The following is a 17,618-nucleotide window of genomic DNA, read 5'->3' as shown; positions in this document are numbered from 1 at the left end:
CAGTATGCTTACAGTTTGGTATGCTAGTACATAGATTTATCATACTGATACACCGAATGGCAGTAACATATGAGGTTTAATACAATCCATTGCATTTAGAGATCTGAACCCGTAGCTCTGCTCTCATGGCTTACCTTTCTCAGTGTCCCTAGAGGAGCGACTGTAGGAGGAGGTGATGCCCGTCAGGCTGTTGGGCCTGTTGAGGGAGCTGGAGGAGGAAGTGATGCCCGTCAGGCTGTTGGGCCTGTTGAGGGAGCTGGAGGAGGAAGTGATGCCCGTCAGGCTGTTGGGCCTGTTGAGGGAGCTGGAGGAGGTGGACAGGGAAGTGGAGGAGGACGGGGTGGAGGCCGTGCTCAGGGTGGAGGTGGTTGAAGTGGTGGAGGGACGGTATCGCTGGTAAGTCTGGAGAGAGGAGAAAGAGAACAGGAAGTCAGGAATGGTTACAGTCTTCAGATCAATCAACCTGGGCTTGAGGAAAACTGCACAAAAAAATACTAATTTATTCTGAAATCTCAAAAGGGATTTTCAGTTTACACATCACCAGTAAACACATTATATGTTGTTTTTCCAAATGTATAATAGAGCATAGTAAATAACTATTGGGGAAGCCTTCACATACCTCTTCGAAGCTGCGGTACCTGGACCGGTAGTCGTCCTCCTTGGTCTCACCAGTCTCCTTCTTCTCCTTGTCTTGTTTCTCGGTCTCTTCCTTCTCCTCCTCCCGGGTCCGTGTGGGGCGGCTCCTGCCGATGGTCTTCTCTGCCTCTTGGAGGTCAGTCAGAGTCACACCCTGAGAGGAAACGGAGAGAATTGAGTGAATCTCTGTGTCGAAAAGGGTTAGAGGAGCAATGTTTTTATTTGGCCATTTTGATTTCTTCATGGAGGGAAAAACTACTAAATGGCAGTTATCTGCGTTTTGGAAGAGGAACATTTACAACTAATTTCAGGCATTCACTTACTGCACTGTGAACATTATGTTATAAAAAGTAGACAATTTAATAGGGCATTTTAAGCTGCACCATATTTAGTTATTTCAGGTAGTATTAGCGACAGCATGGAAAGTTGAGCTTGTTGGGGGAGAGGAAAAGGAATAGCCCAATTTCCTATGGCTTGTAAACAATCTCCTCATTAAAACTCGACACGCTTAGCAATGTGTGCCAGCTTATACAAATGTGTTTGTTTCGGCAATAAAACAAACTGGAAATAACTTTTTTTAACAACAATCAGTTCAGCTATATTACCCCAAGCCACTTTATAAATCTTAATAAAAATGGAGAACTATCTAACTATCAACATTAAAATATATATATATATGACTCTTGTAGTAGAGAAATGGACTAACCATGAACCATTACAAAGTCCAATAAGAAGTGACTCAGTTGACACTGCATTTAACAGCATGTTGTTTTCTTTTTGTAAACCGCAGAAAGTATTTGGTTAGCCATTTAGGCCCAGTTCAGAAGCAGCGTCAGGACAAGTGTCTAGACTAACCTGGGTAGACCTCCTGGACTGTCTAGCCTGTCTGGAGCGGGCTTTCCTCTGGGACTCAGACTCTTCATCCCGGACAGGCGTGAGGTACGATCTGCAACACAAACAAGGACAGGCGTGAGGTACGATCTGCAACACAAACAAGGACAGGTGTGAGGTACGATCTGCAACACAAACAAGGACAGGCGTGAGGTACGATCTGCAACACAAACAAGGACAGGCGTGAGGTACGATCTGCAACACAAACAAGGACAGGCGTGAGGTACGATCTGCAACACAAACAAGGACAGGCGTGAGGTAGGAGCTGCAACACAAACAAGGACAGGCGTGAGGTAGGAGCTGCAACACAAACAAGGACAGGCGTGAGGTACGATCTGCAACACAAACAAGGACAGGCGTGAGGTACGATCTGCAACACAAACAAGGACAGGCGTGAGGTAGGAGCTGCAACTCAAACAAGGACAAGCTAAAGCCACACGTAAGCATGAGGATGATAGCATGAGGATGATAGAATGAGCCTGACACCACTTCAAGTAAGTAACCAAATCTAAAATGACTAAATCTAACATCTAGGTATTCTTTCTGTTCACCTCCGTTTAATCATCCAGATTTGTATTGTACTATCAGCTGTGGAGATATTTTATCTCCTTTTACCTTTTATTTAGCATCAGTCTAAAAGAAATGGCTAATATTGAGGGCGCAGAGACAGTTAAGTCTAGTGCTTTCTTTGACGGGGGAATGTGTTTCTCCATCCCATACAAAAATATGAACTCAATCACTTGTGAGCCTTGGCACGGCCTTGAGAAACCCATCTTCCTTATAAGGAGAACTTTCTGAAGCAGTCAGGGTTCTAGACCCCTCCCAGAACAGGTGGCTTCTTTCAGCAGCAGTGACTTCACAGGAAGACGAGCTCTTAACCCCATTCATTTTAACAGACTCCCGCTCCTCCTCCAGTGTGTACACACTGGAGGAGATCACACCCCATTCTCAAACAGAGGCGATGCAATCTCAAATAGCACAGGATCCTGCTAGCTTCAAGATATTATGCTTTCTGAGAGACTGCAGTTATTCCATTGTTTGTAGTTGCATAAACAAGTGAAGAGACGTGAGTGTTGTGTAAAAAAGGTGTGTATCAGTGACATCCTTGTTTTTCCCGTGTGGGCATCCGTGTGTGTGTGCATATTTGCATTTGAGTAGGTGTGTGTAGGTGGGGGGTGCGCGTACGTGCGCGTGTCGGACCTGCGTCTCTCCCTGCCGTCAGAGCCAATGATAGTGCCAGTAGTGGACGTGGTGGTGGTGGTAGAACCAGTGTTAATCGTAGGGATGACAGCCGCAGACTCCTTCTCACGCTCCTTTTCCCTCTCCGCACTCTCCTCTGCCCAGTACCTGATCCACACACAATTATACACACAGGACTTCAAAATAGGACTAACATTTTTACATTTATATGCACGTGTGTGTAGGGTTCTCCCCAGGATTTTTTAACAAGGTGATGCTGCTGAAAACGGAGGGGGGTTCTGCTCGGAGGGGGGCAGTGTCCCCCTTTCGCAGAGAGATTTTTGAATTTTTTAACACCTGTAACTGCCATTTCCCACAATCTAGAGCCAAAAGATTGCCTTATATGATAAAAAAAAAAAAAAAAAAAAAACGCATTTATTTTACATAGTGCCGCAGCACCCCGCTTACATTCTTTGGGGAGATCCCTGTGCGTGTTACATGCATGTGTTACGTGTGTGTGTGTGTGTGTACCTGCTGGTGAGGCTGGAGGATCCGGTGCGGGTGGAGGAGCCCAGGCTGGAGAGCAGGCTTCGGTCACGGTGGCCGGTGGGCGAGGTAACAGACGAGGTGGTGGTGGTGCTAGTGGAGGAAGAGGTGGTCGAACCCAGGTCCTCGTGCCTCCTGCCAAAGGAACCACTGTGGATACCAGTGGAACAACAGTCAGAGAAGGAACGAGAGAACGGGAAAGAGGACGAGGGAAGGAGAGTGAAAGACAGGATGGAAAGGAGAGGACCCATTACCCATACCTTTAGTAAAACAGTAACAGGAATGACACGTTCTGAAAACTAGGCGATCAAAAACAGTTAACACTATGGCCTTTGAAGACGAATTCCTCTCCATTAGCCATTACCCAGTGTTCCAAAATGGGGTTGATCTCTCTTTAGTTGATGGGATGGTCAAGAGAACACCACAAAGTCACAAAGACGCATTGAACTGCACAACACTTATGTAGCCGAGACTGACAGACAGGTGACAGACAGTGGAGGTGGAGAGGTTGTTGTTGAGTGGGGGCTGGTGGTATACCTGCGGTAAATGCTGTAAGACTGGTAGTGGGAGGCGGGCGACTGCCAGAGTTTAGTGTTACAGGTGTTAGGGTCCAAGCTGGAGGCGGACGAGGACTTGGCTGGCACGTCCCGCGTGCTGCCGCTCCGCCCTAGCGTTAGCGTGTGGGACGTGCTGGCAGTGTGTGGGGGTGGGGGGGGACGAGATTGGCATGTTAGCAAGAGGGTGCACAAACCACACACACATTTATATAACATACATACACACGCATAACATGTATAAAAACTAAGCTCTGATACACTTGGGCCATGTCTCGGTTTCTTGTGTCATAGGGATGGATTCTGGGTAATGTAGTTTTGGAACCTTGCAGGCTGTAAGAGCGTGACAATGGCAGATAGTGATGTAGAACCTGGCGTGTAGCATAGAGAAACTAAAGGCACAGAAACCTGACAGGACTTGTACAGTCATGCAAGAGACTGTGGCGTTTGTGACAGAGAGCCGTTGGACTGATTTGCATGGCTTTTCTCAGTAGCTGTTTGCATGTTAATCATGTACATGCACGTTTTTCAAATGACACTCCGAAATCAAATCGAAATGAGGAATGAGAAAAACTACTAAGAGTCAACTAAAGTGTAACTGGATATCTCCACGACATTGTTAGTTTGGTTATTAATTTTTAACAACTATGTCCAGAACTAGTACTGAATGAATGGAAGATGGCGCACTGATCTGGTGTAGTGATTCGGTCAGGTTGAGGACTCTGAGGGGTAGCATATAGTGAAGCGTGGCTAACCTGCGCTGATAGCTGGGTGTTGTTCGGTTGGTGGAGCGCTTCCTTCACTGTTCTTCAGCTCATCGTCCCAGCGTCTCCTGGTGTAGGAGCCGCTACGTACCAGACTAGCAGCAGAGTCCCTGGGATTGGAACCACACACTACAATAGCACCTAGGGCTCCACAATATACAGGCAAGGACCAGTAGCCTTGTGCTACAACAAGTAAATACTCGATAAATTCTAAGATTGAAATGTAAATCACAATGACTAACAAAGTATCAATGACTGATATTTATATATTCTATTCTTGTCAATCTGATGCTGGCCAAATGTGAACATTGTGAGAATATTATTTTCCTGTAACTAATTGCTACACTTGATAGAAATATGTATGAGGATTTTTCATTGTAAACTGAAGTACTCAGAGGCAGCAGAGCAGCTACATTAAGCCACAACATGCAGTGCTGCTTTTGGCCTGTAACACACAGCAGTGAACAGCAGGTGGCGCTCCTGTCAATGCACTTTTCCCTTCAGAGGGACAACGCTGGCGCTTCACCTGTTCTCCTTCTCATCAACGTCTGATGTACTGGCCAGTCTCCTGGGGATGGTGGGGGCAACGTAGGCAAGTCTGGCTCCTTTGTCTTTTTCCTGCACATGAAACAACATTGTAGCCATTTGCTTGAGCTCCTAAACACAAAAGGCATGCTACATGCATACCCCCAGCCAACAAACTAGTCTCTGTCGACTGTGGATTTCAACTTCAATCTAGCAATGCAACTTTTCAAAACAGTCTGGAACGGTGAACCATCAACTTCATCTTAATATGAACGATGACATCCGTTTCAAATTGGTGCTATATGAGCAGCTGCTTTGAACACATTAAAGCATAAATATATATTTTATATATGCTCTTATATATATATAGTATCAGCACTATTGACTAGGCTAGACAGGGACACATTATGTTATAGTAGGGGCACTGAGTGGGTCCTATAGAGACATACAGCAAGTATATGATGATATTGTGTCAGCACTAACGACTAGGTCAGATAGGGACACATTATGACGGCACTGATGCCTGGGTCAGATGGGGACTGATGCCTGGGTCAGATGGGGACTGATGCCTGGGTCAGACACTGATGCCTGTCAGTGGGACTGATGCCTGGGTCAGATGGGACTGATGCCTGGGTCAGACAGTGTGGCGTTAGTTAGCTACTGACCTTCTCTTTGTCCTTGTTGTCCAGGGAGGAGGAGAGGCGGGGGCTGGAGGCCGAGCGCATCACCCCGGCCGTGTCCTTCTCCTTCTGGGCCTCCTTAGTGGCTGTGATCTCCGCCAGCGCCCGTAGCTGCCCGTCTTCCTCAGGCCCAGGCGCCACGACGCCGGGGACACGTCCGATTTCTTAGTCTTGTCATCCTCCTGTTTATCTTTAGGGGAGACCTCTTTAGGAGAGACCTTACCGGCAGGGGACACCTGCTGGGCCACCTGGGGGAGAGAGAGGGGAGAGGAGGGGTTAGTGGTTAGCTTAGACTCGTTAATAAAGGGGGTTTATACAGAGAGCAGACGAAGGCAGCAGTCCGGGGTTTAGTTTTCTGGGGTGAACAACACAGCAGTCCACAGAGGTTAATCAAGAGGTCAAAAAGCAAAGGAGTTTTGGTGTGGAATGAATCTGCAGAGGCTACTGTCTGATCTCTGGCAGCGCTTGAGAACGTGTCATGGATTGACAACAAAATGCAGGGGACGTTTTGAGTACAGGCGCATGTTGAAGGGGGAACTGAAAGTCTGGAGACATGCTGAAAACACTACAAGTGACTTGTACCCCTAGAAATAATATAACCACATCTAGTCGACGTCTCCCTTGAAAAAGAGAGCTTGGTCTCAATGGGACTCCCAGCTAAAATAAAAGGTAAAATAAATCAACTCAGATATTAGACTTTTGACTGAGGGACAGAGTAAAAACTCCTTACACTGAGCGGCAGCGGCAGGTCTACAATCAGACACCAAAGAGAATAAACAGTGTTCACTGATGAACTCCAGTTAGTGCATGGATGGATGGGACTGGGTCAATTCAACCTGTTAGGGTTTAGAGGGCTAACACAAGCCTTGGGCACACTGTTACACTGCAAACATAAACGGCAACAGAGACAAACAGACCACATACTAGTTGGAGCACATGAGCCACAGACACACAGAGAAAGCATTTTAGGACAGTGTGTTTGAAGACCCATGCAGACCAAAATGTCACTAGGGGGTTTATCAAGAGTGTTGACTGGATGTGCCATTGAGGTTAGGTGATTAGGCAAGTTGTCGTTTGGTGCGGAGGTAACAAGGGCAGGGTAACTAATAACTCTGGAACACACACCAATGCCTCACCATGGGTTTTTTGGGCACAAGAGAAATGCCAGTTTTGCGCAAGCCTTGACGCCACAATGCAGGACAGCTTGGCTCCGCCACAGGCATGAGGGCAGTAATATAATCAGACTAAAGCCAACCAAGACAAGAGCCATGATGAGAGAGGCGCGGACAGAGAGACAAAAATACTAGTAGAAAGGGAGAGTAAGAGAGAAACAGAAACAGAGTACAGAGACAGAAGCAGCAGCAAAGATACAGTTCCTAGCACAGAGAGAGACAAAGATATATTTTAAGGCCTGATCACACCACACAAGGTTTACTGACCAGGGGGTCAATCGTTTCTATTGGTTGAGTGAGTGACAGCTCTCGCAGGGCACAAGAGGCTTTTTGAAAAGACAAGACAATGCTAGTCTCAAAGCGGACATTGTTAATTGTTTTGATCACTCTTGTTAGACAGAAGACATTGTGTTGTGTCTGTGCTAGGCATTAAAGTAGGAGGGGAATGAGAGCATTTCTACAAGAGAGATAACAGGAAATATGGATAACAGGGATAGTGATGGGTATATTTCATAGTCTTGACTTCGGTTTGAATGCAGAGTCCACCAAGAAAATGCAATCAGATGGGAGGATACATCCGATGGGAGAAATGTCCTTAGGCACATAACTTCAAAAGGGAAAACGTGACCGTTTCAAAATGTTGGACCTTAATGAGACGCAAAAACAGAAGGGAAGTGTAGACAGGGTATTGTTTGTAGCTTAACAGTTATTTTTTCTAGTTGAATGATACTGTGCCAGTTGTGTTGAAGGCAAGATACTAAAAACTACTATTACTATAAAGTCCACCACCTCAGGTCTTATGAGGGGATAACGCACAAGTTCCCTCTAAAGAGAGTAACAGGCCAACACTGAAAGGCACAGTATGACGGAGGTCACTGAGTACATTCAGTCCGCTGCAATGCCACATCTGCACTGCAGAGGGAAGCAGACATAGGGAAACTGTGGGGCCATTTTTGAATTATAAATTCCCATCCACATTGTGTCTTGTAATAATCAACACTGCTAAAATATCTGACTGATGCCCTTACCCGTGTCCTTCCAGGGGTCAACAGTGTTACAGTGTACCGTTAACACCATCGAACAATGGCTACCCACCCCCATGTACAACCACTGCCACGTTTGTTGAAGACCAGAGCTCCTGTTCAACTAATCGTAACTATAGCGCCCTGGGCCTCTGTGACACTAGTTTCTGTTCACAGTGTACCTTGGACGGCGACAACAAAACCTACCCAAGTGTTGTACTACTCATGTGACGGGCGTCAAATCCCACGTAACCCCCTTTAAGTAAACCCTGTGTAACTTGAGCCAAGCGTGAAACGTGGGTTTGTGTTAAAGCTTTAACTAAATAGACAGTGAATTATATCGACCTGTATAACGGTGAGCTCAGGCATGGATATGTATCCCGGATGACAGGTTACATCCTAACGCATCAGCGGTTAAACCTTCCTCTTAGGTTCTATAACTAACTAACTTCTGGGACACGGAACCACTTGATCAGTCATGTGAATCTCTAGAAAGAGTGCTTCTGTAGTGGGAGCTGTAAAGGCGTGATAAACTCTCTGCAGAAGAGGCTGAAGAGGACTAGTGGAGGACTGCAGTGGACCTATCCACCAGGCCGTACCTTCTTGACAGGCGAGGTGGGAGTCACCTGGTTAGTGGGGCTGGTTGGGGAGGTGGAGGACGCCGTAACGCTGGTCGGCGCTGGCACCACAGTAGTGCCGTTACTGTTGCTCACAGGGACAGGCGCCTTGCTCTTGTCTGGAAGGGAGGAATAGATGGGCGAGGATGAGTTACATTTTACATTTTAGGGCACCAGATTTTTGGATTAGCTGGTTACTGCCAATCCGCCCCAGTTACTGATGCATAAAGGCTGGTTTATACTTAGTCTAACCACAAATGAGCCAAGTGTCGTTGGCAAAAATCAACATTCAATTTATACTCAGGTCGACTGTCTGCAGACCGTCGTTGCAACTGTTGTTTGTAAGATATGGTCTGATGATAATTTGAACTGGTTAGCTAGCTAGCTAAATTGCTAGCGCAAAACCCCTCTTTAGAAATGTGTATTTTTAGTTGTCTGGCTTGCTAGATTGACATGTACCAAAATATTTTTTTTAACGGATGGGTTTGTTGGTGTTAAAATAGAGCAGGAATGCTTTTTGGACCATATTTTGCTGATGTCATGCAGACTGTCGTTTTTGTGTTTATACTTTTTCATAAAGATAACGACCATAGGTGATGTCACAGACAACAATGTTCATGATGATGTTGCAATAAGTGTATACAGACACAGTTCAAAAGAGTACATCTACAAAACACTACAACATTTACAATGTGTTCAACTAATGTATACAGGGTCTAAGGTCTTCTTCAGACTTGGACTCTGTGCTAATGGCTTAGATTGAAATCAGGTCAAGGTTTAGAAACACCCTGCCTGCCATTGAGGTTATTGTACCATTACAGTAGGTGGAACGTACCGGCTTCAGTCTCAGACTCAGAGTCTTCCTCCTCTTCCTCCTCGCTGGAGCAGCTGGACTCCTGGTCCTTCTTGCCCTCCTCTTCTTCGTCCACCTTCTCCGGCTCCAGGGTCTCGATGCGCGGGGCGGGCTTCTCGGGCTCCAGGAGGAGGGTCTCTTTGCTGGAACACACACAGAACGTTTGGTACTTTCAGCCTGCATGGATTCATTATTATTAGACTACAAAGACATGTGCTCCATTTCAGAGTAACATTACCCATAAACTCATTCACCTCTGTATTATCAGAGTGCCTCAATGACTTAGCGCTAACAGGCACTTTAACCATGGTTTGCCCCGTGGCCTAGACCTACCCTGGGGATTGATGCATAAAAGACTGAGAATCCATTATAGGACCGTTTTTCACTGAGTGACTCCCTTATGTCACCCCATTTCCCCCCGACCAGGACATTTACCTCTTAATGGATTTTAGATTTTGATTGTTGTCCCCAGTGGTTGTCGTTTCTATCAAGGGAGACTTCTTAACATCCTTCTTTTCACTATTGAGCTGCAATGGGAGAAGAAAATGCATAATGATTGACGGCAGTTAGTACCTAACGCCAGAACTTGTCAGATTTTATCAAGGGCTTCTGCAATGCTTACACCTGCAAGGCATATACCAGTGACTCAGTTTCACTTTTGAAAGCTATAATAACAGGTTATGCAGTTCATCCAGGCTCAAATGAAAGCTCTTACGAAAGCATTAGCCACACACACTGGCTTACCAGAGTCTGCTTCTTCTGTAATTCCTCTAAATAGCCAAGGACATCTTCATCTGCCACATCAAAAGCTGTCTGACCCTGAAGAGGAAACACACAATTCTCAGAACTAGTGTTATGAGAAGAGCACATATGTGCAGTACTGTACATGCTCCATATTCAACTGAACCTTAGAAGGTATGGAAAGAGGACGGAGACTCAGTAGAAGTACTACTCACCACTTTATTGATAAGGTCCATGTCACACAGGTTCTCCACCAGTATCCTGCAGGCCTCCTCTTTGCCCCAATGTGAAGCAGCGTGGAGCGGGGTCCAGCCGTCAAAGTCTTTAATATTTACATCATACCCTGCTTGGATTAAAAGCCTGGGGGGCACAGGGGGGGTGGGATTAGCTAAATCTCATAGTGTTTATGAGATTTAGCTAAATCTTGTTTTCTTGGATTTGGTGCTGCAACCTAATCTTATCAGTCGTTGCCAGTGTCCAGGCTTTTGTTACTGTGCCAGCATTATGGCTGTATTTCCTATTAGTTAGGCACAAATAAACCAAAAAGTATTCTATCAACTATTTGCATAAGCGCAAATACATTTGTGCAAAAGGTTTAAGAACCATATTTCAGTCAATAAACGTCTTGCAGGACAGGAAAAATGTTGACCTCTCTCAGAGTATCTGGTACTCAACATGGTAGATGTTAGTGTTAGCCAACTATGGCAGTGGAGTGTGTGGGAGACTGTTGGCTGCATTCCCAGGAGCAGATGAATAGGGTGCTGTAGTCCCAACCTTAGGCAGTCTGTCTGTACTGACAGGCCAGAGCTGGAGATGTGCTCTTGATAACCATTGATACAGTAATGTAGTAAAATCCCACAAGGGACATGGCTATAAGCAGCATCCACCTAAGAACAACAAATACCTAACACGGACTAAAATAACGACAATATGTACGTGGAAATATCTTTTAAAAATCTGTGTTAATAAAGGTGATACGTCTATAATAAAAAAAATATCCAAAGATTGGCGACAGCTTGTTAGAGGTAAAGGCGAGGTAAGGAGTCTGGACTTACTTTAAAACCTCTGCGTATCCCTTGGCGGCGGCGACGTGGAGTGCAGTCCCCCCGGACTTGGCGTGTCGGACATCGTTGATGGTTCCGCTGTTGAGCCACTGCCGGGCGTCCCTCAGCATGATCCGCTCCTCCTCCTTCCTGGCCGCCTCGATGTCCACGCCTGGTGGGGGGGCGGAGTGTAACGGTGACCACTGTTAGTCTGGCCTCAGTGGATTAACGGCTACTTAAAGAGAGGCACGTCCCTATAAACACTTGAGATTATCTAGGCTACAAAGAGCAGCAGAAGGCAGAAAGAGTCAAGAAATAATGCTGCCTGTCTGGCATTAAACCCCAGGGAACCAACATTAGAACATTACAGAAGTGATTCAAAAGACATGAAAATGGAACCCTGAAATTAGCTGAAACTGGACACACCATATACACATGCTTGACACACATGGCCTTAAGTGAATACGTTGAACACACTCAAAATGGGGAACTACAGTCCAGAGTTTCATTTGAAACTAACGACAATGGATGAAAAGTCAAAATGCGGCAGAAACCCTTTACACAGCAGAAATCTGACCTGGAATATTACACAAGCACAGGCTAAAATCTCCCTATGGTTTACACAGTGTTGTAAGCGAGCTATGGACATTTGACATCCTTTGTATGGTGAGATGTCAAAATCCAAGCCATGCAGGCATGTAGTTTAAGCAAATATTCCACTTGGTTGTGCAAAGTGACTGGGAGGAAAGCTAGCACTCTTTTCCATAGACTACACTAGAGGCTGATGTGGAGTGTCTGACCTCTGACAAATTGCTTATTTCTATATTTTGTAAATGTTATCACTGCTCTGGGACTGAGAGCAAACATGGGGCCTAAGTTTTCCATGTGGGTCAGTATGTCTAAGGTATAGGCTGGCACTATACAGGATACAGGCTGTAGCAGGAACAGGCGTGTAATGTCTTGTTGACACTCGACTGGAACGCGAGACAGCTGAAATTTGGAGCGACCGGTGAAGGTGCGTCTGACTACTCAGCTGTGAGTTGATTGTGCTCAACTACATAAACAATGAGTATCAGTGCTCTGGGGTGGAAGCCAACTACACTTCAGCTGGTCCTATAGGTTTTGGGTTCCTCGTATGATGACCATCATCCCTCATTTGTCAGCTCCTGCAAAAAAGGCTGGACTTTCTTTTTCTATCCGTTCATGAAATTACTTTATTTTTCCATTCATGAGAGGGCCAAGGAGAGTCAAGCAGCATTAAAAAAGAAACAAGATTTTGACAAAGATCAAATATCATAAGGTCCAGGAATAGTCTGATTTTATTCAGAAACAGATCGACATTGGTTAAATCAGCGCTGGTTAAGTGCCTTGTTAACACTGTACCTGTCATGGTTGATGAGATTAGTGAGCTGAAGCGTGACTAAATAAAAGGGCAAAAGAAGATTCCAACTGTCTGACAGTGTTAGGCTGGATGGACAGGGAGCAGTTAACTCCAGCCAGAAGTTCTGGCCTGGCGCCAGCGGAGGAGAACACAAGGGACGATGGGACGTAGATCTGTCAGCTAGGGGACCTTGGTAAAAATTCCTGCACAAATTCACTGACAGAGCACCGCTTGTCTGCATGCTGCATTTCAATCGTGGGAAGAAATTAAAGCTCACCACAGTTCGGTTTTGCAGCTCACCACAGTTCGGTTTTACTTTCTCATTGTGCAGTAGGAGTTAATGGTTGTGACAAAAATACTTTTAGCTAAACTATAAGCCTTTGCATTGAGTTTTCCATCCCTTTCATCAACAACACCTTGGGTCACTATGACGTCTAGCTGCATGGAATAAACAAACCCCATTTGAAAGGGGGATGGGTGAGGGTCTACGAGTGAAATCCCTGACTCACTGCATGATGAATGGTCCAATTAAACAGATTTTTTCCAATACAGAAGTGAATCAATGGGTTCAGGCTGGCCTTGGGTTAGAGTTGGGGCAGATGGCACCATGGCTGCAGTGTTCAGTAAAGCTTTGCCCTTTAGTCCAGCCCATGTGATGCCATTACAGTGTAACACACAATACACTGCTGTCATAATGGATCTCAATTAGTCCTTTATTCGGCTGGGCTGCAGCGCATAAAGCTTGTATGAGTGGAACGCGTGGACTGTGGTACAAAAGGTGAGAGATATGCATGTTTTACAAATGAACCAGCAAGGCAGGGAAGTCTATTATTCAAGGCATTATCAACATTACTAGCCTTGCAGTAATTGGCCTGTATAAATGTTTATTGCATCTGCTACAATAGGGCCTATCGCTTACTAGAGTGCAGGGAAATTGTTTTAGGGAGTAGCCTATACTGGTTCTATAAAAAGGCAGGGAGACTAATAGATCCTAAGTAGGACTACAAAACAGCAGCCTGGCGGAGGAACTGGCACACATTCAAAGCTGATTTTACAAGAGAATATTGCACCTTCTACCGGGATGCTGAGAAAATAAACAGAGAAAAGCCAGTAGACCAAAAACTGACTCATTAAGTCTCCACCACTCTCCCTCCTCCCACTCTCTCAAAGCTAGGCCTACATATGGTCTGGTAAAGCCAAAATGAAAATATCCAAAATAATCTGCCTTGGAGCAAACAGAGGAAAGTTGCCTGGACCTCTGAGGATGTGACAACACAGGACTAAATTCAGCTGAGGGAACACCTGCTGACTAGCCAAAACTAAATTACCCCAAGACACTGAGCAGGGCAACTGTAGGGGGGGGAGGGGGGGTATCAGAGACAGTCCTTATGGGCAGCTATAAAGGGAGTAGTGGGGTTACAGGCAGCCCAGTCACCTGGCCGGCGTGGAGCTACTGTCTGGGAGGCAGAGAGGGGATCTGAAGTTGTGGCCAGCCGCCTGGCTGTGGGGGAACAGTGGTGGCTCCTTAACGAGTTTAATCCCATGACGGTATCTCGTTAAAGAGGAGACCATGAGACAGGAGGATAAAATCACATTACAAACATAGAGGGAGTTGCACAACACTGTTCCATAACTGTACCTTACTGAACACAGTGAATGGAGAGCTGCTCTAGCCCTTATTGTGGTAAGGTCAAGAACAATGCGCATGAATTCATTCCCTATGTAGAGTTCCATCCAACAGCCTGGGCATTCCATTCGTGCTGCAACTACTGCAAACTAATTGCCAGTGTAACTGCCCTTCGACAATTTTTTAAATCTGTAGTGTCACTGATCAGATACAGCCAGGAGGGAACAACGCTTTGCATATTTAAAAAAGGCTTGGGACAACGATGTTTCTACTTTGCTTCTTAATATAAATTCACAAGCGTTCTATAATTACACTTCGTTTGTGTTTCATACATCTGCAAACAGCTAGTTTGTCTTTTCTTAGTACGTTTTAGCTACATCATGTTAGCCGCTAATGCTAACCGCTAGTTAGTTAGCTAGCTAGCTAATAAATGTACTTAGTCAGAGCAAACGTAGCTAGCTAACACAGCATGATACCAGTGATGGTGTAGGCCTAAATCTGCATGTTGTTTGTGCAACAGTATCTTCTAAATCAAAAGAGGTATAGGCGAAGCATGAATATGTTGGCTACATGAAGATACATTTAATGTAGCCAAAGATTATAGGGTCCCCTAGGAAACACTGACCATCACTTTGGTTCCTACCCTGTCACAATAACTCCTCCTGGGCATTTAACACTATTCAAAATGCCAACTATTACTTATATTCTAACTATAGAATTAGAATAAACATTCTATTTCCATGATTCCAACAGTTCACCCAAGTGTTTGATCTAAATCGCAAGTCAAATCGCAATTGCAACATTTGGTTAAAAATAAGACCTAATTTTTTTGCCTATATCGTGCAGCCCTATGTGGCAGTGTGGAAATTCTCAAATGAGTTCAGGAAATACAGAAATTGATGGAAATGCAGGAAATTATTTTAGGTTGAAGTTTAATTGAACAGTATAAAACAGAATGGAGAAAGACCTGTTGAAATCACTTAGAATGTATGTGTTGCCACTGTAGGGTCACGCAATACTCATAAAGCAAATTTAGAACTTTTATTATTAAAAAATGTATACCATGAAAACATTAAAACAAATAATGTGATATGATATTTTGGCCATATCGCACAGCCCTAGTTCTATTACTGGTCTACACCTCAGGGGAGGCGCAACCTCAGTAGACAAGGGTGCAAATGACAGAGGGGGTGGGCCTGCTGTCTGACAAGCTAAGCTGCTACCTAACTTCTAATTATGGCTGGGTGGCTAGCATGGCTAACAATGTAAACAGTGCAAAGGTGTCCAGCCACACTTAGTGGATTTGAAAAGAGAGGCGCATTTGGAATGGCTACTAGGCAAAGGAGAACGCCATCATCTGCCGACAACGCAGCGGCATCATGAGCAGAGGAGCGGTTTGTCCCCGGGGCCATTAGCACATCTGAACAAGGACTCCCACCAGAGGGGGGTACATTTCATCATCTCAAGAACACACAGGCCCAAAAATTGAAAAACCCTTCCATCCAGTTTAGAATCATCACAAAGAGAAACCCAGAGTTTAAGTGGATCACATTAATCTCCATTATGTAACTTCTCCACTGAGGCAAAGCGTCGCAGCTGCCGGGACTCTGGGTCTCACTCGATTTCATAAATCCTTGATGACACTGTACACGCATGACATACCTGAACATCATGTACGTAAGCGGGATATTGGGTGGAGTAGTGAAGGGGGAGTCAGACCAGACCAGTGAGCTGTTGGCCGTGGCGGCTGCAGTGCTATTGAACAAAGCTGAGTGCACGCCACTGGAGGCCTGCCAAGACTTTTTGCCTGATATGACTGGAGGCCACAGCGGCCTAGATGAATTGACCACGATCCATTGCACACACAACAACTCTCTTCTCCCTTAACCGGTCTATTTGGAAAGGCAATGCATAACTGCCTGGTCTGTAGAAAACACAGAATGATGCAAGCAAAGTAGCAGCACACATTTGTCGTTAAAAAGTAATCTAATTTGAAAACTTTATGAAAAACATTTCCATTGTGTCATTTTGAGCACTTCCCTTCCAATTACATATCGATATAAAAAGTCCCATTAATGATATGCTTGGTGGACAATGTTTGACTGGCAATGGTTCAACTGAAAGCAGAAGTGAAAGAGTCGTTGTTGACTAGCAGGTCAGTGTGGGGCAGACAGAGTGAGTCAGTGCTGCGGTCCGTCTATACCTTGTCGGTTGATCTCATTCTTCAGGAGCTCCTCCATGGCCTCCTCCTCAGCAATGTCCAGTGGCGTCTCCCCCTCGCTGTTCACCACCCCCACGCTGGCCCCCTGGCCGATCAGATACCTGCACAAACACACTTGCTTAGGACAGGTAAGTAGTCGTCTAAGTAGTATTAGTAACATTCAGTAGTAGTAAATTAATTATTCACTGAATCAATATGGATGGATCAGGTCTCTTATTTAACCCAGGTGAATAAAGGTTAAATCAAAATGCCAAGGAAATCATGCCCATCTCATTCTATGTAGTAGGCCTCTATAAGCTACTACCCTAGGCCTATGAAAAGTTTGAAGACAAAAATGGGCCAAATTCTAGCAAGACACATTTACCAGGATTGGAAAATAGATGCATTTACCAATTACCATAACTCTGTCAATAATTTGTTCCTTCACTTGCAGGGAAACAGTCGAGTGAATATATTAAAGAAAACCAGTACGTCACAACCAGGTTTCCGTTAGGAAAATGTGGCGCTGGACATTTGACCGGCAGCATTTTAAATTTACCAGACGGTGCTCAGAACGACAGAAATCACATTTCGATTATGGTAATTCATATTAACAGAACATGCAAGTCGAGGATCAACGGTGTGGTCCTTCTTACCGAAATCTGATTCGCACTTTGAAGAAGTTAGAATAATCGTCCACATTGACTTTTCCTCAGCCAACAAGACGAGTAACCAAGAGCAAAATCACTAGCCTTTGTCAATCTACTATCCCAATAGTAGAGAAAATGTACCTATTCTATTGGTCAGCTTGTCGAGAAAGAAATAGCCAATTCCAAACAGCCTCTGGGACAGTTGTGGAACGATAGATCACAAATTCATACAACCAGTAGCCCTACGCTACATAAAAAAAAAAATATCACGTTAAAAAGCAATGAATAATTGCAACAGATCAGAAAGTTTAGCTTAAAATGTTGATCAACTGTTATTTCAACTATATGCGCACAACACAGTAGGCAACACGCAAATGTTAGTTCAATAATACAATTATCGGGAAAACACTTGTCAAAAGCGCACCGCACATGCTAGCGGTTTAACGTGAATAGGGCTGTCCAACATTTTTTTTATTTTTTATCTTGGTCGTCCGAGAGTTGTCGGTTCTTTCGACCAATCGATTGGTCGAAATTTCG

The 17,618-nt window shown here is 44.9% G+C and overlaps 1 protein-coding gene across 1 annotated transcript in view; it reads right to left on the bottom strand.

The window, feature by feature from the left end:
• Window positions 1-16,553, bottom strand: part of LOC121579050 (protein phosphatase 1 regulatory subunit 12A) — a gene marked incomplete at its 5' end in the record, with an annotated part of 32,422 nt that extends 15,869 nt beyond the window's left edge. The window contains 19 exon segments of the mRNA XM_045210376.1: window positions 135-402; window positions 620-790; window positions 1,492-1,582; window positions 2,713-2,874; window positions 3,238-3,402; window positions 3,790-3,942; window positions 4,562-4,598; window positions 4,601-4,680; window positions 5,097-5,188; window positions 5,761-5,879; window positions 5,882-6,023; window positions 6,912-7,019; window positions 8,569-8,705; window positions 9,422-9,582; window positions 9,875-9,966; window positions 10,184-10,258; window positions 10,396-10,540; window positions 11,236-11,395; window positions 16,435-16,553. Of these exon segments, the coding sequence (XP_045066311.1) occupies window positions 135-402; window positions 620-790; window positions 1,492-1,582; window positions 2,713-2,874; window positions 3,238-3,402; window positions 3,790-3,942; window positions 4,562-4,598; window positions 4,601-4,680; window positions 5,097-5,188; window positions 5,761-5,879; window positions 5,882-6,023; window positions 6,912-7,019; window positions 8,569-8,705; window positions 9,422-9,582; window positions 9,875-9,966; window positions 10,184-10,258; window positions 10,396-10,540; window positions 11,236-11,395; window positions 16,435-16,553 (2,477 nt within the window).
• Between the last annotated feature and the right edge of the window lie 1,065 nt (window positions 16,554-17,618).

Source organism: Coregonus clupeaformis, chromosome 34, assembly GCF_020615455.1.
Source record: "Coregonus clupeaformis isolate EN_2021a chromosome 34, ASM2061545v1, whole genome shotgun sequence".
In the NCBI taxonomy this organism is placed as follows: Eukaryota; Metazoa; Chordata; class Actinopteri; order Salmoniformes; family Salmonidae; genus Coregonus; species Coregonus clupeaformis.
The sequence above is the reverse complement of the archived record's forward strand: the minus strand, read 5'-3'. Positions and strand labels throughout refer to the sequence as shown.